The 18,405-nt window shown below is 44.7% G+C and overlaps 1 protein-coding gene across 2 annotated transcripts in view; it reads left to right on the top strand.

Moving 5' to 3' along the window:
* The window catches only part of UGGT2 (UDP-glucose glycoprotein glucosyltransferase 2), a 1,923,861-nt gene that overhangs the window by 1,000,237 nt on the left and 905,219 nt on the right, over nt 1–18,405 (top strand). For both annotated transcript variants that reach the window (XM_069639785.1, XM_069639786.1), the window contains one exon: nt 15,193–15,272. In XM_069639785.1, the coding sequence (XP_069495886.1) occupies nt 15,193–15,272 (80 nt within the window). The remainder of the gene's footprint in view (nt 1–15,192; nt 15,273–18,405) is intronic.

Raw genomic sequence — 18,405 nt, 5'->3', positions numbered from 1 at the left:
ATGTGGAACAAGTAAAAGGGTCCAGATCCCGCTCCCGGCACTTAGCCGAAAACCTCTGACAACTGCAGGCATAAATGCTCTTGGTGGCAGTTCTTCTACCTGATAAGAACACTTCCAGAATGTCGTCTGACAAATCCTACTCCCGATAGCTCAACCTTTTTGCAGCCAGACATGAAGATTCACGCTACATAGGTTTGAATGCAGGATCCTCCCCTCTCACTAGGAGAGAAAGACAGTCCTCTGCGGAAGACGACAGGGAGGGCAGATGGACGTATCCAACAACTTTGGGTAAAGTTGATTAAAGTTCTCGGAGGGATCTCCCTCATCATAGTGGTTGGTGGAGAAGTGCCAAGAGTGACATTGCCAGTAAGAAGGTCATCAGGAGGGATCTCCCTTGTTATATTAATTGTAAAACTGAACAAAAAAGGGAAAAGTCCATTGGGAGTAATCTCCCTCGTCAGTAGTGGGTGGAGAAGTACCCAGAGTAACAATTGGCAGTGAGAAGTGCATCGAGAATGATTTCCTCTCTCTCAGTAATGGTTGTAAAGCTGTCCAAGGGCATCAGGAGTAATCTCCTTTGCCTCAATAGTTGTTGGCAGGCTGACCAACGCCTTGTGAGTGGTCTCCCTCGTTTCAGTAGTTGGTGTAAATTCTACCAAACCCTTGGGAGTGATCGCTCTTGTCTGTGATTCTGACAAAGATAACCAAGGACTCGGGAGCAATTTCCCTCACCACAATATCTACTCTAACAATAAGCAAAGTGAAGTAAGATGTGGGAACAGCTTTCCGCACAGTACAATTTCTTACAAAATTGATCCAAACGTGGTTGAACCACGAAAAGTAGAAGATTGGGGAACAGTCACTGTGGAAGAAGCCAGTTGAGAAGTACAAAGTATACTAAAGAACTGTTAAGAAATACCCTCATCAGACAATAAACAAACCAGGAGAAGGGAATCATTCTTCTATCTTCTGAAGGCAGTTTTTGTGGATTCCGACAATAGGGCAACGGTTGCTGAATATATTTTTAAAGACACTTAACCACTGGACCAGAAAGAGGTAATCATCCTCTTAGTATTCTACATCTTTGTGGAACATGACCTTTTAGTTAAGACTTTTAGGGCTAGAATTGGGTCGTTTTGGACACAGGACAGGACTTTCATTTGAACAGCCACCCTGACGACGAGCACCTGAGTTTTCCTTAGGTAGGGAATACCCTTCAGAATAATGAGTCCGGCTTTTTGCTTATTATTTAATAAACAAGTGTTATATCACGCTTTTCTTTTGTCCGCCTCTTTCTCCAGCACGCCACAAACCTCATTGGGCGAGAGTCCCCCTTAGGGGACAAGGACTCCCGCTCCTTTAATGAACTCCCTAGCCCATTCCCCATGATGGCATACATAGGTTTCCTGAGATGTCTAATCACAATAAAAACCAGGACTGGACCAAAGGCAAACTTACCACGAACTGTGAGTATCAGAGAAAAGAAGCTGCCTCTTTAAGTACAAACCTCGACTTCACTGTGACGAGGACGTTTAAAGAGGGGGAATCATATGGCAGCCAGGGAGGCTCTCGGGAAAAGTGGGAGGCAGAACCAAGAGCTGCAAAGCCTGCAAAGTTGAGAGCTGCTGTGTACTAGAATATCAGACGCTGGGGAGATAGCATATCTAATCAGTGAGAAACAGAGGGTATGAGAAGCTGAGAACCCTTGGTTGGGTGACCACAAAAAGGTTGTGGTGGGCAGGCGGCCCAACCAACTACGTGGAGTCCAACCCGCAGAGACATCCGCAGCAGCACCGGTTGCCAGGAGGTACACCGTACCATCTCACAAATTGAAAGCGAGAAGACTGCAAGGAGAAGTGGATGGAGAAATCAAACGAGAAAGGGACACCAATAGAGAAGGGAGGACCAAGGGGACCTCAGACCCTGGAGATGTTCCCCTATTAGAAGAGAGGTAACAGGGAGTACGGGCAGACTTGGAGGGCAAAAGGGAATCGTTATACGAATGAAGAAACTCGTACCAGTGAAATTGCTGAAACTGGAACTACAAAGTTGATTAATCTGAACTGTAAAAATATAAGAATAAATGTGCTAGTTAAACCTGAGAAAGAGACTATTAATCAGTGGATAAAACTACCCTGAAGAGAGGGGAGAATATCCCAACTCTCAGGAGTTATAGTGGAAACAACTGTTCTAAATACGAACAAGAGAAGTGGATGAACAAATAATCAAAATAATACCAAGCTAAAGGGGGGGCATAGTAATAGTCCCAAAGGGGATAACCCCACCAAGAGAAGTTAACACCTAAGGTCGTACCCGGCCAAACCATGTATATTTAAGGATCATACACACTTCTTGCAAGAACCCTTGGAGAGTAATCCCACAAGATAAGGGAAGACCCAAAGACTTTATCCAAGAATTGCAAGCTCTGGTACAGAAAGTGGCTAAAGAATAATTGAAAACAAGCTTCTAAAAGAGCTCAAAAGCAAAGCAGAACCCTGCTTCACCAGGAGATGGGAGTCCTTCTTTTGATCTTTTTTGACAAGTTAAGCTTCCAATGTAATTAACTGACAGCTGTGACACAGGCGCCCAGCCGTACTGCGCCCATTTATGACAGATTTTACAGACCAGCACACTTTTTAATGTGAATATTCTTGTGATGGAATCTGCTTTTCCTGACATTGTGTGCTTATGTGGATTCTTCAAATAAAGTGACGGCTAACACCCAGCAAGGATGTTGGATATTTTCTGATGCTTGGAATCATTATTTTGTAATTTCAGCAACCAAGGAAAAACGGATTTCACAGCACTTCTGGGTTTCCTTGCAATGAAGCACTGCCTTTCATGTAGTTTCCATTTTCACTCTGTGGGCAGCCCTATGACAGGTTTTAGCAGTGTGGTCTCCTGTTCCACCACTGACACAGGCAAAGTAAATTGGCAGCCAACTTTTCCGATTTCACTGCGCAATTTTCAGAGGTTTTAGCGCGCATAGGGCTTTTTGTGGCCATTTCACTGGTTCTGCTGCCACCAGCACACAGTGATGTCACAGGGCAGAGCCTAGTGGGTCAATGCATCCCACAATCGGAAAGTGGGAATGGGGGTCGAGTCCCTGCGTATCCTACCTGGTAGGATGGGGTGAAGATGTTACAGGAAAGGTGATAACATATCTCGCTGTCCGGTATCCCACCTGGTGACACTGGAGGTCTCGCTCAGTGATGCCATGTTGCCTGGCCTCAACTGGAGGTTCAAACCGGGCTCACTGACTGACGTAGTGTTTGCAAAAGAGCTGCATCAAGAGCTCACAGCGTTTATTGAAATCAACCAAGATTCAGTTAACTCAGTCAGGATTTTATGGGAAACGCTGAAATGTTACATCCGTGGAATATGCATGGCAAAAGAGGGTGGCTTGCTAAAAACAATACGCAGAGAGTTAACCGTCAGCAAACAGCATTTAAAGGAGTTAGAGCGTGAGTACTCCATCACCCGAAGATCTCACGTCCTGGGAGCACTAAAACAAGAATTAACTGTGTTTCATGACACAGCAGAACGGGAACTGAAATTCCTGGGGCATAAAAACCGGATTATTCAATACAGAGAGGGTCAGAAGCCGGGTGCTCTACTTGCGCACCTATTGAGAATCGACAAGTGTCCCACCAGAATTGAGTGGATTAGAGACTCACAGGGTCAACTACACTACACAGAAGAAAGGATAGCCAACGTGTTTCGTGATTTCTATCAGGACCTATATAGCACCAAAGGCAGCACAAGCCCAGACGGAATACAAGAATTTCTAAATGACACTGAACTTTACTGGGTAGAAAACCACTTAAGAGAACCCCTAAATGCACCAATAGCATTAGAAGAAATCCAAGAAGCCATCAAATCCCTCCCCAACACAAAAGCACCTGGCCCTGATGGGCTTACTGGAGAGTTTTACAAGGCCCACATAGATATTGTTGCTCCCCTCCTCCTTCGGGTTTATGAAGAAGCAATTGGGCGTGGGCATCTCCCTCCCACGATGCGTGAAGCTAACGTCGTGGTCCTTCACAAAGCGGGCAAACCCCCAGAAGACTGTGCGTCATATAGATCGATTTCCCTAATTAACTTAAACAAGATCTTAGCGAAGATTCTCACATCCCGCCTACTCCCCTTGATGCCGATGTGGTAATCGGTGACCAAGCCGGATTCATTCCGGGACGCTCCACAACATATGGCATTACGAGGCTTTTTGGGGTTATTGCAGCCCTCGACCCAACTCAACAGGCAATAGCAGCTTTATTAGATGCAGAAAAAGCGTTTGAGCGTTGCGAAAAAGTAACGGCCATTCTACAGAATCAAACACATGGGTTTAGGTAAATTCTTCATAGGGCTAGTGTCCCTGTTATATAACGACCCAAGGTCCTACGTAATCATTGGGAACACTAAATTTGCAGGCATCAAGCTAGAGCGTGGCACCAGGCAAGGGTGCCCACTCTCGGCCCTCATTTTCGCCCTAGCTATGGAACCTCTAGCCTCGCGGCTGAGAGCCAATCACATACACAGAGGTCTTCGATTTGGCCCGCACAAACTAATAGTTTCCCTCTACGCCGACGATGTGATGTTACTCGTGAGTGACGCACAAAATAACCTTAACCCTATAATTCGGGAGGTGATCAAATTTGGAAGGGTATCAGGCCTTAAGACGAATCATATGAATCGGTGATATTCCTGTTGACACCGGCCACGACCGTGTTTCCAGATGATCATGGGTTTAAATGGGAGCATTCAAGAGTCCGATATTTAGGCATCTGTATGTCCCTAAACCACAGTGAAATTTATAGAGATAACTTTGCAACAACGCTGAGCACATTACAAAGATGGAAATTACTCCCATTAACGCTATGGGGCAGGGCCTCATTGATTAAAATGGTCATTCTCCCCAAACTCTTTTATCCTATTCACGAATATACCGCTACTCCTTCCAAAGTCCTTCTTTCAAAAGGTTAAGAGTCTCGTATTAGATCTGCTATGGGCGGGGAAACCTGCTCGTGTGGCCTACTCTACACTAACGCTGCCGGCCTCTCGGGGAGGCCTAGCAATTCCCGACGCGGAGAAATACTATTGGGCGGCCCAAGCTCAATTCTTGAGTCACTGGTATACTACTAACTTCGTACGACCACATGTCCAGGTGGAACGGGCCCTAGCATCCCCCAATTTGCTAAGATCAATAATAATTAGCCGTATTCCTGTACCCTACAACACACTTAACACAGTCTTGTCCACATACGCGATCTGGAGTAGGATTGCTCGCAAATTCAAGGTGGAAATACGATACTCCCCACTACTGCCGATCAAATTTATCCCAGGCATATCCCTCACGAACGAAAGTGTTTCTGATCTGGATTGATAAAATTAAAGTACAGTCCTTCCCTGGGGGCACCTTTCTCACTCTACAGATGGCCAGGGAGCGGGGAGGGAATTCTGCCCTACATGTTTTTCTATACTTCAGATTACGACACACACTGCGTGAACTCTTCACATCCTTTCCCAATCAACCCCCAACGTGGGCCTTATTACACGGGATGATACAGGCACAGGGTGAAGGAAGATTATAAGAGTTTTATACAGGTTCCAGTCTAAACGATACAACGCAGCTTCCTTCCCAGGTAAAACGAAAATGGGAAACAGATGTCCAGGATTCTATATCCGATGAAGACTGGTCCTACGTTCTGCGTCAGACGCAAAAAGTCGCTCTGAACTCTCGCTACAAACTAATTCATTTCAACTTCATACATCAAACATACTACACACCTGTCAAAAAACACAAACATCATCCTGAACAGTCCGTCAGCTGCGAGAGATGCGGCGCTGCAGACGCTGATTTTATTCATCTAGCGTGGGACTGCCAGGCGGTTTTTCACTTTTGGACCAAGGTCCTTCAAATAATAGCTGATATAATCGGTGAGACTGTGACACCACTGCCCTTAGCGGCCCTTATTGGGCTGACTAGATACTTACAACCAGCATCTCGTAGGTTGGCGTCTCTACTGATAGTACTGGCTCGCAGAAGAGTCGCTATGTCTTGGGGGCGATGCCCACTGCCCACAGTAGAGGTTTGGCAAAAAGATGTACTGTATTGTCAAGATGTGGACAGTGAGTTTATTAAGACTCTACCTCTCCATGCTCGACCCCCAGGTATATGGGGACCCTACGTGCTATATTTGCTTAATAACACCGAATCCCCAGACTCCGATAACTCTGACTCCTAACCATGGCGATGGTGGGCTCCGGGTGTGGCGGCAGCATTCTGGAACTTAGAATGACTTTGGAACTGTGCAGTGGTTGTGTACCGGGCCAGGCGAAATTTAGGGGCGGAGGGTGGGTTGTGTGGGAGGCTGACACCAGGATGTTTCGGTTTTGAACGCGCACAGTTCAGTGCATTTGTGTATGGTTTTGCGGAAAATTTTAAAATACAGTTTAAAAAAAAAAAAAAGTATGTTGGCCCTAAGGCACTGACATTGGTCTTCACAAGCTGCAAGCCTCCAAATGCCACAAGTAGCGATTAACAGTAAGCGGTTAAAGGGGATCATACAGAGTAGGGGAAAGAGGCACTGATGATCTCTGTGCCCCATGCTTTTCACCCTATTGATGGAACCTTTTGCAGAGAGGGTAAGGAATAAAATGGCAAAGCAACATAAGATATCATTGTTTGCGGATGATGTAATATTGTCGCTCACAGTTCCACAGAAGCCTTTGCCAGTATAGCTTGAGGAATTGAGGACATTTGGTAAGGTCTCAGGATATAAGATCAATGAAACAATAAATAAATATATAAATATTACCAAAAAAGGACAGGATGGCATATGGAGACAAACAGTTTAAATGGGTGGAAAATCTGTCAGATACCTTGGAATAGATGGTCTCTATAAAGCAAACTGCTGAAACTGTTCAGCTCGTTCAAGGAATACCTCTCCAGATGGACGGGGAGTTGAGCTTTTTGTTTTGGCTGGGTAGAATAGCAGGCATAAAAATGAGTTTTTCCTTCCTGCCAATGATGTAATCTATTTCAGTCGGTCCCAACAGGAGCTACTGCTGCAGTTCAACTGGCGAGCGAAAAAAGCAAGGGTGAGCAATGAGGTTTTGTTGGCACCAAAAACGTGCAGGTTTTAGGTAAGAGACATCCTAAAATAATACTGGCCAGTGCAATTGAGAATTATTCCTGAATGGATGAAAGCCTCAGAAGAAATGTCTGTCCATAGAATAAAGCATTACTAGGAAGTATATATAGTCCCAAAGATGGTTGCTTAAAAGATTAAGCAAACCTCTATCTAAATATTTGAACTTAACAGACTTTAAGGCCTGGGACGCAATAACAAAAGAGGGAAACACTACTATTTCCCCCTCCCTTCTCGCCAGTAGGTGAAACAGACTTCTCGCTGAGCACGCAGAACGGACCCTGTGAGAATTGGAACCAGAGAGGGTGCTCTAAGGGGCTGACATGTATAAGAAAGGCAATCTCAGGACTGCCAAGGAATGTCAAATCAGATTTTAAAATCAGCGAAGGTTCAAGTTGGCATTTAAGGCACTGGTTGCTCATCCCAGGAGTGAAGAGTGGCTTGACCAGGGCCCTAACAAAGATGGAAAAGGTGATCCAAGAAGCAGAATCATCTAAGGGAATAATCACAGATGTACTCAGTACTCATAACAAAAAATTTATCAATATTCAAGGAGTACCTCTGAGAACACAGGCACAAAGTTCTAATTTGCCAATTAGAAGAAGGGAAATGGGAGGATATCTTTAGCAACCTATGGCTCTCGTCATCCACCTCAGACTTGGTGGAGACACAATTAAAAGTCCTATATCACTGGTACCTTGCACCAATTGTCTTTCCCACTTTTTACCACAAGGGGATCCAAAGTGTTGTAGAAATTGTAGCCAGCAGGGAACACTGATATCCATATTTCGGTTAGGACCTAAATTAAAACACTAGTGGTTAGAAGTACGATCTAAAATCAAGACAATAAGTGAAAGGGAGATTCCGGGAGGACCCTGTCTACACATTACTGGGATTGGTCTTGAAGCAAACAGAGCTGGGTAGTCAGGAGGGAAGGATGATATCCCTGCTACTGATTGAATCTGACCACCCCATAGCGGCATGTTGAAAACATCTAGAGCCACCTTCTCCCCTGTAGGCAAAGTAGTTGTAGTAGTAGTAGTAGTAGTAGTTGGCAAAGGTCTGGCACATTATGTCAATGGAAAAGACCTCTGCAGCCCTAAAAAGTGTAAATGATTTTTTTAGAGATGTGGTCCCCTGTGGAGAAATTCACCAGGAAGGAGATGGGCATTCTAACCTTCCAGACTAGATTAATAGCACTGAACTTGTTTGAAATCAATATTTGTGATAACATAGATTTGGCTAAGGAGATGTCTCTTATTGTATGATTTTATAGCCATGTACCTCTACTCCTCAATTCAACATGTGCTAAGCTGTTTTTTGTGAGGATTATTAGGAGGTTTTATGAAAGCCTTCCGAAAATGGTTTGGCTATTGTAATTTGAACTGCTGCTAAGCATATAATTGGTTGTAATTGTATCTAACTGAATACAAATTCTAGGGAAAACATTCTCAGTGGTCTTCGGTTGGAATGTTAAGAACTGTCTAACTTACCAGAGTCAATTTGTTTTTCACACAATTTAAATAGTTGAGATGAAGAGGAGTTGCTATAGTGAACAACTTGCTGAGTATCTGGGAACAGAGGCTGGGAAGAAAGCAGCCTTGAGAAAAGAAGCCAGAATACTGCCAGCTTGGGTCACTTACTGCCACCGCAATCTAAGTAACAAGACCACCAACCCAGATAATGAAGCCTTTCTAATTTTTCAGAACCCTGGTAAGGATCTTAAAATCCTATCCTAACATACTCTGAAGAGAGGAGAATTTCAGCCTGCACTTGCAACAAAGAAACCCCTATCGTAGGAGGGATCCAATAAAGGGCTTCACCCAGTGGCAGTGTCCAAGCTGTTGCTCTTCATAGGGGATTGAAAGAGAGGCTTGAACGACAAAACATTAAGAAAGTCACAGCAACAATAAAGACCAAAGCACCTGCCATGACAAAGAGGATGAAGGTGAAGTCAAAGATGTGGGAGGACTAAGAAGTCTTCCGGGGCACTTTAAGCTCCCTGCGACTGTGAGTGACTTTGTTAGCACTTCCCTGGGTGGAGGCTCAAGCAAACAATACTTGTAATGTTCTGAGTCCAATCCTATTCTAAAATAGTCCATTTGTCACAGAATTGAATTTGTCCCTTTTTGTAATGACTCACAAGGTGTCATCACTTCTTCCCAAGGGGGAACCCCTTCTCATGAGGCCAGGGAGATGAGGCAGCTACCTAATACTCCCCCTAGAGGTGGTTTAATGCTGGAGGACCACATGGGGAGGGACTCCAGCTCTGGGCACAAGGACAACCACTTGGGGTGCAGTCCTGGAAATCCCATCACCCACATATTCCCTAGTCCTAGACTCCACCTCTAATCCTTCCTTAGAGAGCAAACATATGTACACATTTCATAGTGATGAAACCAGCCATGTAGCAAGGACTAGGACGAGGAAGAACATCAGAAGTATGAAGATTACGCCTTCAAGTACTGCCATGAGGTGGCTCACCGGAATAATGAGGAGGGCCCCTGCAGGGGTTGGCGACAGGCATAGGCGGGACCAGTACTACATAAAGACAACTGAAGATGGACTCAATGTTGTCTGTGAAGAGCGAGATACCCGGGAGATTCGAATCGCGACAGAAGCAGGCGAAGCAGCAGAGGCCAGAAAAATGCTGCAAGAGTCAACCTGGGACCCTGCAGGAGCAGACCCCTCTGCCCAACCTGGAAAAAGAACAGTGGCGTAACCTTGGTCAGGTGGACCGACTGGTCCCACAGAGACACTGCGATGGCAAAGGTGAGAGATCCGCCAGAGCGTCGTGGAGCCCACCGTCCAAAAGAGAAGGCGCCTGGAAAACACAGAGCGGAAAACCCATCCCTAGAAGAATCTGTGCAGTGCCTGACCCTGCGCGAAGGTAAAGGGGGGCACAGGAGGCTCTGTGGAGACATGAAGAGAACCACTGATGCAGTAAACATCCGGAAACGCTTACTCATCCCAGTGGCGATCATAAGCCCACTGGACATCATAGAGGGGTCGGGGACCCACACTTAGGGATGGAAAGCATCAGAGGTAATCTTCCTCATTACAGTGGGAGAAGGAAAACCACTGATCACCAGAGAAGGGTCTGGTACCCAAGTTTATAGACGGAAAGCATCAGAGAAAATCTTCCTTGTTACAGTGGGAAAGAGCGAACCACTGACCATCGGAGAAGGATAAGGGACACTGCAAGATTTGGGACTTAGTTGAGAACAAGTAAGTGGCTAAGTGTATATGAAGTTGAAAGCATTGAGAAAGAAATATATCAAGCCATACCGGGAGAAGGGAGTCATTCCCTATGGCCGTGTGCTGGAACTGTGCCAAAGCATACCAAGAGAAGGGAGGCATTATCTTGGTCCTGAACTGAGTCTTGAGCTGGAGACGCCAGGGTACGGGAGTCATTCCCCCTGGCATTGTTGTGAAGTGTACCAAGGAGGAACTTTTTGTTAGTTTATTTTTTAGTTATATAGAATGAGAGATCGAAGTAGGTTTTGATACAGGGTGGTGGAATTCATGTTTACGGACATCCTGACAGACCCTTTAAATATTAGGTTTGAGGCAGGGATCCCCCTCTTCGAAGTTAGGGATAGTAAGGACCTTTTTCACATAGAAATACGTCTATAACCAAACCATGCCACCTTTGTGTCAGTTTCCTTGTTTCCTTCTTTGACATGTTACACTTTTCCCCCTCGCTGTTTTCTGTAGACTGTTTTGCTTCTCTGTCAAGTGTAATGACACCAGAACCACTTACCTTATTACACAAACTAAAAGTTCTTCGACTCAGGGAGGCAGTAACATACACTTAGACCAATAGTTGGAATACAATCGGCTCTTTACAGGGCCTTTATTCATATACAATATAGGCATACAAACGACTCTGGCAGTAAATAGTTGGTTATACATAGACACATACATAGATAAGGAAAGAAAGTTTACATCACTGTTAGTGGCTGAGATGAAGTTTTTTCTTTCAACTGCACTAAGACACTACCCAGTCCCAAGGCAGGTGGGCAGAGTGATCACTTGTTCTTACGGGGTCTGGAGCGTCGCGTCCTCCCTCTTAGCGAGACTTCATCACCCGGGGTTCCAACTCTCTCTCTACTACCTGGATACCTCTTCTCTTATGGGGAAACAATCCCCACCCACCTCAGGTCCTGCCCCCGGCCCAGGCCCCGGCTGAAAGACAGACCGCAAGCATGGGGAGCACAGAGCGGAAAAATCCAGTTAATAGTGGAAAAACCCAGTTTGTCTCCCGCAGGCTAGTTCCCAGCACCCCTCATCACTGCACCTGCACAACCCTGACTCCCTTCTTGGCTCGTCCTTGATTGAACAATACGCCAGCTATCCTCCATAATGAGCTAATTTGCTGCCAAATATACATATTGCAGCTGTGCAGAACTCATGTTTGCTAACTGAGCTCACAGAAACGTAGACTTCCATTGCGGTTTGGATGTGATTGTCCAAAATGGCTGTGCACCAGCACCATGTTTTTTAGCTCATTTTCGCACACCCATTACATGGACATTCTCAGGGGAGTTGCTAGATCTGGAAAAGACCCGGGGATACGCTGATGTCGGAACTGTTGGGACTGGGGGCTATCTAGTCTTTTGTCTGTAGCTCCTGAGATTCTATCGGGGGCTACAACCAAAAGATCAGGGGCTATAGCCCCTTTAGCCCCCCCCCTAGCAATGCCCATGGACATTCGTCTTCTTTTTTTAACTTTCTTTCCAATAGGAAATTCGTCAACCAGGGCTTCTGAACTTCACATCAGAGGTGTGGGAAGATCTTTGATTTCTGTTTGTTCTGTAGTGTTCACTTGTGACATTGTGGCGTCTATTCTTAATGCTGTTTCAATTATTCATTATCTTTTTTCCATGTCTTTCCCCAACTCCTGCTCATGCCACGTACTTTCCCTAACTGACGAGTGCTGGGCGATGGATAGTGTCATAGTAAAAAAAATATAAGGGGAATGGGAAAATGGCATGTTTAGGAGGGACGCACACCTTCAGTGGGGGGAGTGGACTATGAAGAAGGAAGATTTGAAATTATGGGGTACTTCTTTATTGAGGTTCTTCTGTTTTGAAAGCAGTTTCAGAATAAGCTTAAAAAGGTTTGGATGTGAATTGTGTTTACTATCATATCGTCATTCAGTTGCAAATACTTTGTGACCCCAGCAATGTGCTGGCGCACTTGAGTTACACATATCTAAAAGACTTGAGTCATTTCAAAGCAATATTTTAAGTCTTTCAAGTTTGTATATGAAATTCAGTGTCCTGCTGGATAGATTAATTGCCTTTTGCATACAAAATCCACCTAATCATCTTTCCAGTTTATGACGTGATGCAAAGGGGTTCGATGATGAACATGTTCCTGTTGATGTTAATTCCACCACTTCATTGTTCAATGAGGATTTTGAAGCGATTCTTGGGGCCATATTGACTGATCACTAACCATTGGATCTGTCACTTGTCATTCATGGCATGGAGTAATTAAAGTTGTTTTGAGAAATGCCAGGCCTTTTGCGGGTAGCTTCAAGATTCATGGCCCCTAATGATTTGTCAGTCAAACTCAGTTTACATGAGCTGGCTGGTATCTGCAGGAATTTTTCTGTCCAGCTGAGGCAAATGTAACTCGATTACTGAATTTGCTTGATTTCTTAACCCAACATAAATTTGTAAATAAGAATTGTACTGGTAATTTATATCCACTCGATATGCTTTTTTCTGTTAAACGTTTAGGATGAACAGCCTTTGGCCATTAATGGACCAAATATGTTCTTTGATCACAGCTTTGCTTTAAAGTACAAAATGCAATGATTGTCTTCAATTTATTTTTGTTTTCATTAGATACATAATGACCTTCTTTCGAGCCTTACTATACAAGTTATATGATATTAGTGTATTTGTTGTTTGTAAAGTGCTGAATTGCCACGTGTCTGGCCTTGCAGTGTTGAGTTACCATTTGTTAGTGTATTGCTGTACCTACTTGGGTTTCCAGTAGACCATGGTCTGAAACATAGCACAGACTGCATACATAGGGACAGAATATCCACAAACGGGCCTCATATCTTTTTGTAGTCCAACATTTAAGTGTATAACATCACTTATATGATTCTTTCTGCGGATAGTGCTTTTATCGAAAAGAGCTAAAGCTATTTACACTAATATTTATTAGCCAGTGTCTCTCTTCCCCCTAAAGTGTGTGTAGTTAAATGCTTAAAACGTATGACTCTAGGGCAGCATAACATATGATCCTTTCCTATCCCACGTACATGGAATCTTTGAGAAAACAAACATTCTCTAGGTTCCTCTACTACTTTGGCCTGCAGGACTTTAGGCTTCATTGTGAGCTTGCCGGTCTGGAAACAAGAGTGCCGGTAAGCTCACTGGCACCCTTGTTTCTACATCGGCAAACTCTGAGTCTGCCTACTGTAGCCGCTGTGCCCGACAGTTCTGACCCTGCCAAGAGCTGCGGCCACCATAAGCAGACTGTTCACGGTGTTGGTGCTTCTGTGTCCCCACTCCCATAGAGGGAGTGGGGACTTAAAATTTGCCAGCGCCTCACTGCCTGGCCCGCTGGACTCGTAATGAGCCGGTGGCACTGGGAAGTCGGGCGCCGGTACAATATTACAGGTCCGGCGGCTGCCCGCCGGACCCGCAATGAGGCCCATGCCTGTTTTGTGGCAGACTGGCATCAACATTTATGCTTTTACCACCCGATACGTTGGAGAAGGTCATTTGGTGGACAGTTTAAGTAAAACCCCACACCAGCATCCCCGGAAGATTCAACATTTAAATATTTTGATTTCAAGTTTGCCCAGTCTACTTTTATGCCTATAATTATAATTTTTCTTTTATAACGCTGCGTTGTCTCCCTTCCAAGACAAACGCGTTGCCCCTGAGCTATCCTTTCTCCCCAATTATAATTAGAATAAACCACTTAATGTAAAGCTCTAGTTTAAAGCATAAAGTGCAGATTTTTCTGCTGCTGCGAAGGAAAGTCTTGTTATATTTTTAAACTATGAGTTTGAGACCCCACTCTATTGTATTACTTTGTGTGTTCACTTGCAGAGGTACGTTCTTATATAATCCTATTTCATTGTTGGACAGCTTCCAGAAGTTGTAGTTGTCCAGGTCAATAAAAACTAATCATAGGAAGCCCTGGTAGTTCTTCAGTCTCCCGAACATACTGAATACCTTGCTCTTTGTAGCATTGGAAACTAAAGGGTGGGATGCAGCTTCGCAATTAAGTTATTTAAGGCTGTGACAAGCTTTTCACGTGAGGAGGAATCTGCATGTTTATACTTGTATTAAAGCACAAAATGAAATCGTTTTTTCGATGGATTTTATTAAACTGGTTAAACTATTTTTCTGTAAACATTCGAAGCTGCATATTAACTTTTTAAAATCCAAACACATTCTATATTGGTTATATGGATCAGCAAATGGAAGATCTGTTACATTAGATTAAGCTAGGCCCGGGCAGTAAAGGCAGTAACAGTGTGTGGCCACGTATTATAAGAAATAAAATACCGTATGTAAAAAGGATATTGCAAGTCACCTCATAAGTTGTGTAACTTATAAAGTTGCACAACTCTTATCCCTATTACGTACAGTAGGGGGTTCTTTACCCTATGTATTACATGGGTAACGTAGACATTGCAATATTAAAGATTCTTGACATATGTATTGAAGTATATTAACATTAAATAAGACAATTTATGGAGTTGATAATCACACATTATCATGGGTATGTGCGGGGGCTTGAATTATGGCGTGAAAAAACAAACTTAGTTTTCACACTTAGGTTAAATGCCCAAAATAATGATGTGCTTGTGTGACATAATAGACAGAACTTTTCTTAAATGTCGGCCCTGCATCTACTGCATGCTTTTACTCTTCTGTGAACTCATGTATCTTGTATGTTTCTATTGACAAAAATGAAAGCGGCACCTGCCATTACTAGGTGAAAGAATTATGTGCCGATTAAAAATTCTTCTTTGACAGCAGGTTAAACATGTTTCTCCTAGGTACTTGGAAAGATTGTCAACATGAAGCTGAGAATGTTTATGAACTGTAGATCCATGCTGTCAGAAATGCCCCTGAAAAGGTGAGTTCCATGCAAAATATTGCAGGACCTTTCGTAACATGCGCAACCAGCCAAATATATTGTTTTCATTGTCTTGAACTATTTTAATGCATGAACCCTTTTGTATGTTTGTGTAATATTTGCTGACTCTAAATATAATTTTGTGTAAGGTTTACTTTAAACCATCACACAATAAAATACATAAATATATTAGATACAAGACCGTAAATCCAAGTAATTGAAGATCTCCATTGTGATCCTGTTTTTTTCTTCTAAAATAATAATTTGCAATTACATCGTCTCCCCAAGACATTGTCGTGTCTTTGTTGAGGTTCCTACGAGTGCTTTCGCTCTGAAATAGGAAAAAAAAGAGAAATTCAGGGCTAAATCCTCTGTGGGCTAAAAGCACTGCATCGTCTGCATAGAAAAAAACTGCAGGTTTGCTCCTCACTTTTTTGGCACATCTTAATTTATGTCTGAAAGGTAACTCGCCAAATAAATAATTAAAACATTGAAGGTACGGGTGCGTACACATCTCCTCAGTTATCCATTTTTGCTGCATCTTACTTTTGCCATGTTGCCTTAACGGAAAGCAGTGATATTTTGTTTATTTATTGGGTATTCATAATGCACCCATACACAATGTGTTTCAAGGTGCAAAAAGACAATAAGGGGCGGGCGGGGGGGGGGGGATACAGCGATGACAGAGGTTCGGGGGACAGGGTGGAAGTGCCGGTCAAGACGGAATGGCCTGTCAGAAAAAACGTGGGCCAGCTGGACAGAGCCAGGGGAATGCAGAGAGTGCAGGGGAAGGAAGGTCCATGAGCAAGTGCAAGGTAAGGGACTTGAAGGGCTCAAAGGATACAGGCCCAGCCAGGCTAGTGCAGAAGTAGAGCCCCCACGAGGGCAAGTGCAGGTTAAGGGGGGTGGTCTGGGAGACCAAGTGCAGGAGTAGACTGGACGAGGAGGGCCTGGCGCCCTGTACGAATCTGAAGGCACCAGGCAGCCAGTTAAGAGACAGACAGGAACATTAGCATGGGGGTTGGAGTGAAAGAGAAAGTCTTGAGAAGCTTCCAGAAGTTAAGGGGATCTGGCTCAAGTCTGAGAGGGGCAGTGAGTCCATTCCAGAGGGGGGCACCTGCGGAGGAGAGAGATCTACCCTCACTCTCTGCTTGGAAAAGCGTCTGATCTGCAGAGAGTTGGAGCTAGAAGACCGAAGGGCGCTATCTAACAGGAAGGTATTTAGGGAGAGACAGTTGGATGTAGCAGGGTCCCAGAAAGCCTTATGGATGATGCAGAGGGTCTTGAACTTGATCCTCGCAGCAACCGGGAGCCAGTGGAGAGATTTTAGGGCTGGAGAGATGCAGTCCCTGGGCTTGAGGCCAAGGAGAAGTCTTGTTTTCCTATTGTGGATTAGTTGAAGGGGGCGGATTGAGGAAGAGGCTGTTGCATTAGTCCCAGCCTGGAGAATACCAGAGCTCCGGAGACATTGGGTTTCTGGGGGAAGGTGAGGAAAGGGAGAATGCCTCTGAGGAGGTGCAGCTGAAAGTGGGCCTTCTTGGCAAGGTCCATGATGTGAGGAGAGAAAGAGAGAGGGGAGTCAAAGGTGACACCAAGGTTTTTTGCCTCACAGGAGGGTGCAGGGAAGGGGCCCAAGGAGGGCTGCCAGAGTGTGGGAGGGAGTAGGGGTCCCAATGGGAAGGATCTCTGTCTTAATAGCATTAAGACAGAGATCGTTTGACTGTGTGCCATTCCGGCATGGCGCACTGCTGTCAGGAATGAGAGAGGAAGAGGAGGTGGCAGAGGAGGGAAACTTGGAAGAAGAGCTGCGTGTCATCTACTTAACAATGGATGTAAGGAGAGAATATGGAGATCAAATGAGCTAGGGGTCCAGGTACGTGTTGAAAAGCCAAGGCAAGAGGATAGAGCCCCGAGGGACACTGCAGGTGGCCAGTGAGATAGAGCAGAGAAAAGGGCCTAGTTGAATCTGGGAAGGTCGGTCAGAGATGAAGGAGATCACCCAGTCCAGAGCCAGGTCCTTGATGCCAAGTGTATCTCAAAGCCGATTTAGAAGGGTGACATGATTGACCTATCAAAGGCAGAGGAAAGGTCAAGAAGCATGAGAACAGAAGGAGAGTTGGAATCGAGATTAGAGAGCAAGTCTTCACTGGTGTTCAGGAGAGCAGTTTCCGTGCCTCCGGCAGCTCTGAAGCCAAATTGGTGGTCGTGGAGACAACCAACAGATTCAGTGTGGTGGATAAGCTGGGAGATGGCCAGCTTCTCCAAGAGTTTGCCCACGGAGGGCGTAATGGGTATAGGGTGGTAGTTAGTTGGATAGGAAGGGTTGCAGAAGGCTTTTTCAGGAAAGGGTGCACAAGGGAGTGCTTGAGGAGTGAAGGGGAGGATCCAGTGGCAAAAGAGTGATTGTAGAAATCAGCCAAGGCAGGGGCAAGGGAGACCATGTTGTCCTTGATAGTTCTAGAGGAGCAGGGGAGCACCTGGTTGGATGAGACTTTCTAAGAGCAGACTTGTCTAGTGACCTCATCAGGTCCCCATCATCGTACAGAACCCAGCCTGTGCTTGTGACAAGAGGCCCTTTTTCATTGACCTAGTGAGATGTTCTGTCCATTTTGATTTGCCAGAGAGTTTACAAGTCCTGTCAGCCAACCAGATCAGGTGGTACTTCGCTGTGTAGATACAGCAGCCTTGCTTTAATATTGAATCAGGGATTGTGCAGCTTTTCTTTATAGGTTTACAACCTTTATAGGTTGTAAAAATCAAACACACGGTCAGGATCCATAAATCACGGCTATGAGATGTAAGCAACAGGAGCCTTATTTTTTTAAATTATGAAATCCAGCACACTACAAATTTTGCTCTGTAGCATCGGGGTACTTAATAGCTATCAATGACCTTCATTGGATCTCTCTTACAAGGGCTCCTCTGAGATAAAGGTGGTAAGAACTCTTTCAATCTCACCACTTTGAGGGGGTGGAGGCTCATACATTCTAGACAAGTGTATGTGTGAGGCAAATTCACTAACATATGCTTCCCAGTTGAAGAATAGCTTTACGAGGCAACAGTTTCCAGTCTTCAAAAATTCGGTTTCTTATGGACGACTCTGTCCCTCAGAATCCTCATCTTACATTACTTA

This window comes from Ambystoma mexicanum, chromosome 7q (assembly GCF_040938575.1).
Source record: "Ambystoma mexicanum isolate Mex_15411 chromosome 7q, UKY_AmexF1_1, whole genome shotgun sequence".
In the NCBI taxonomy this organism is placed as follows: Eukaryota; Metazoa; Chordata; class Amphibia; order Caudata; family Ambystomatidae; genus Ambystoma; species Ambystoma mexicanum.
This window is presented reverse-complemented; position numbering and strand designations above follow the sequence as displayed.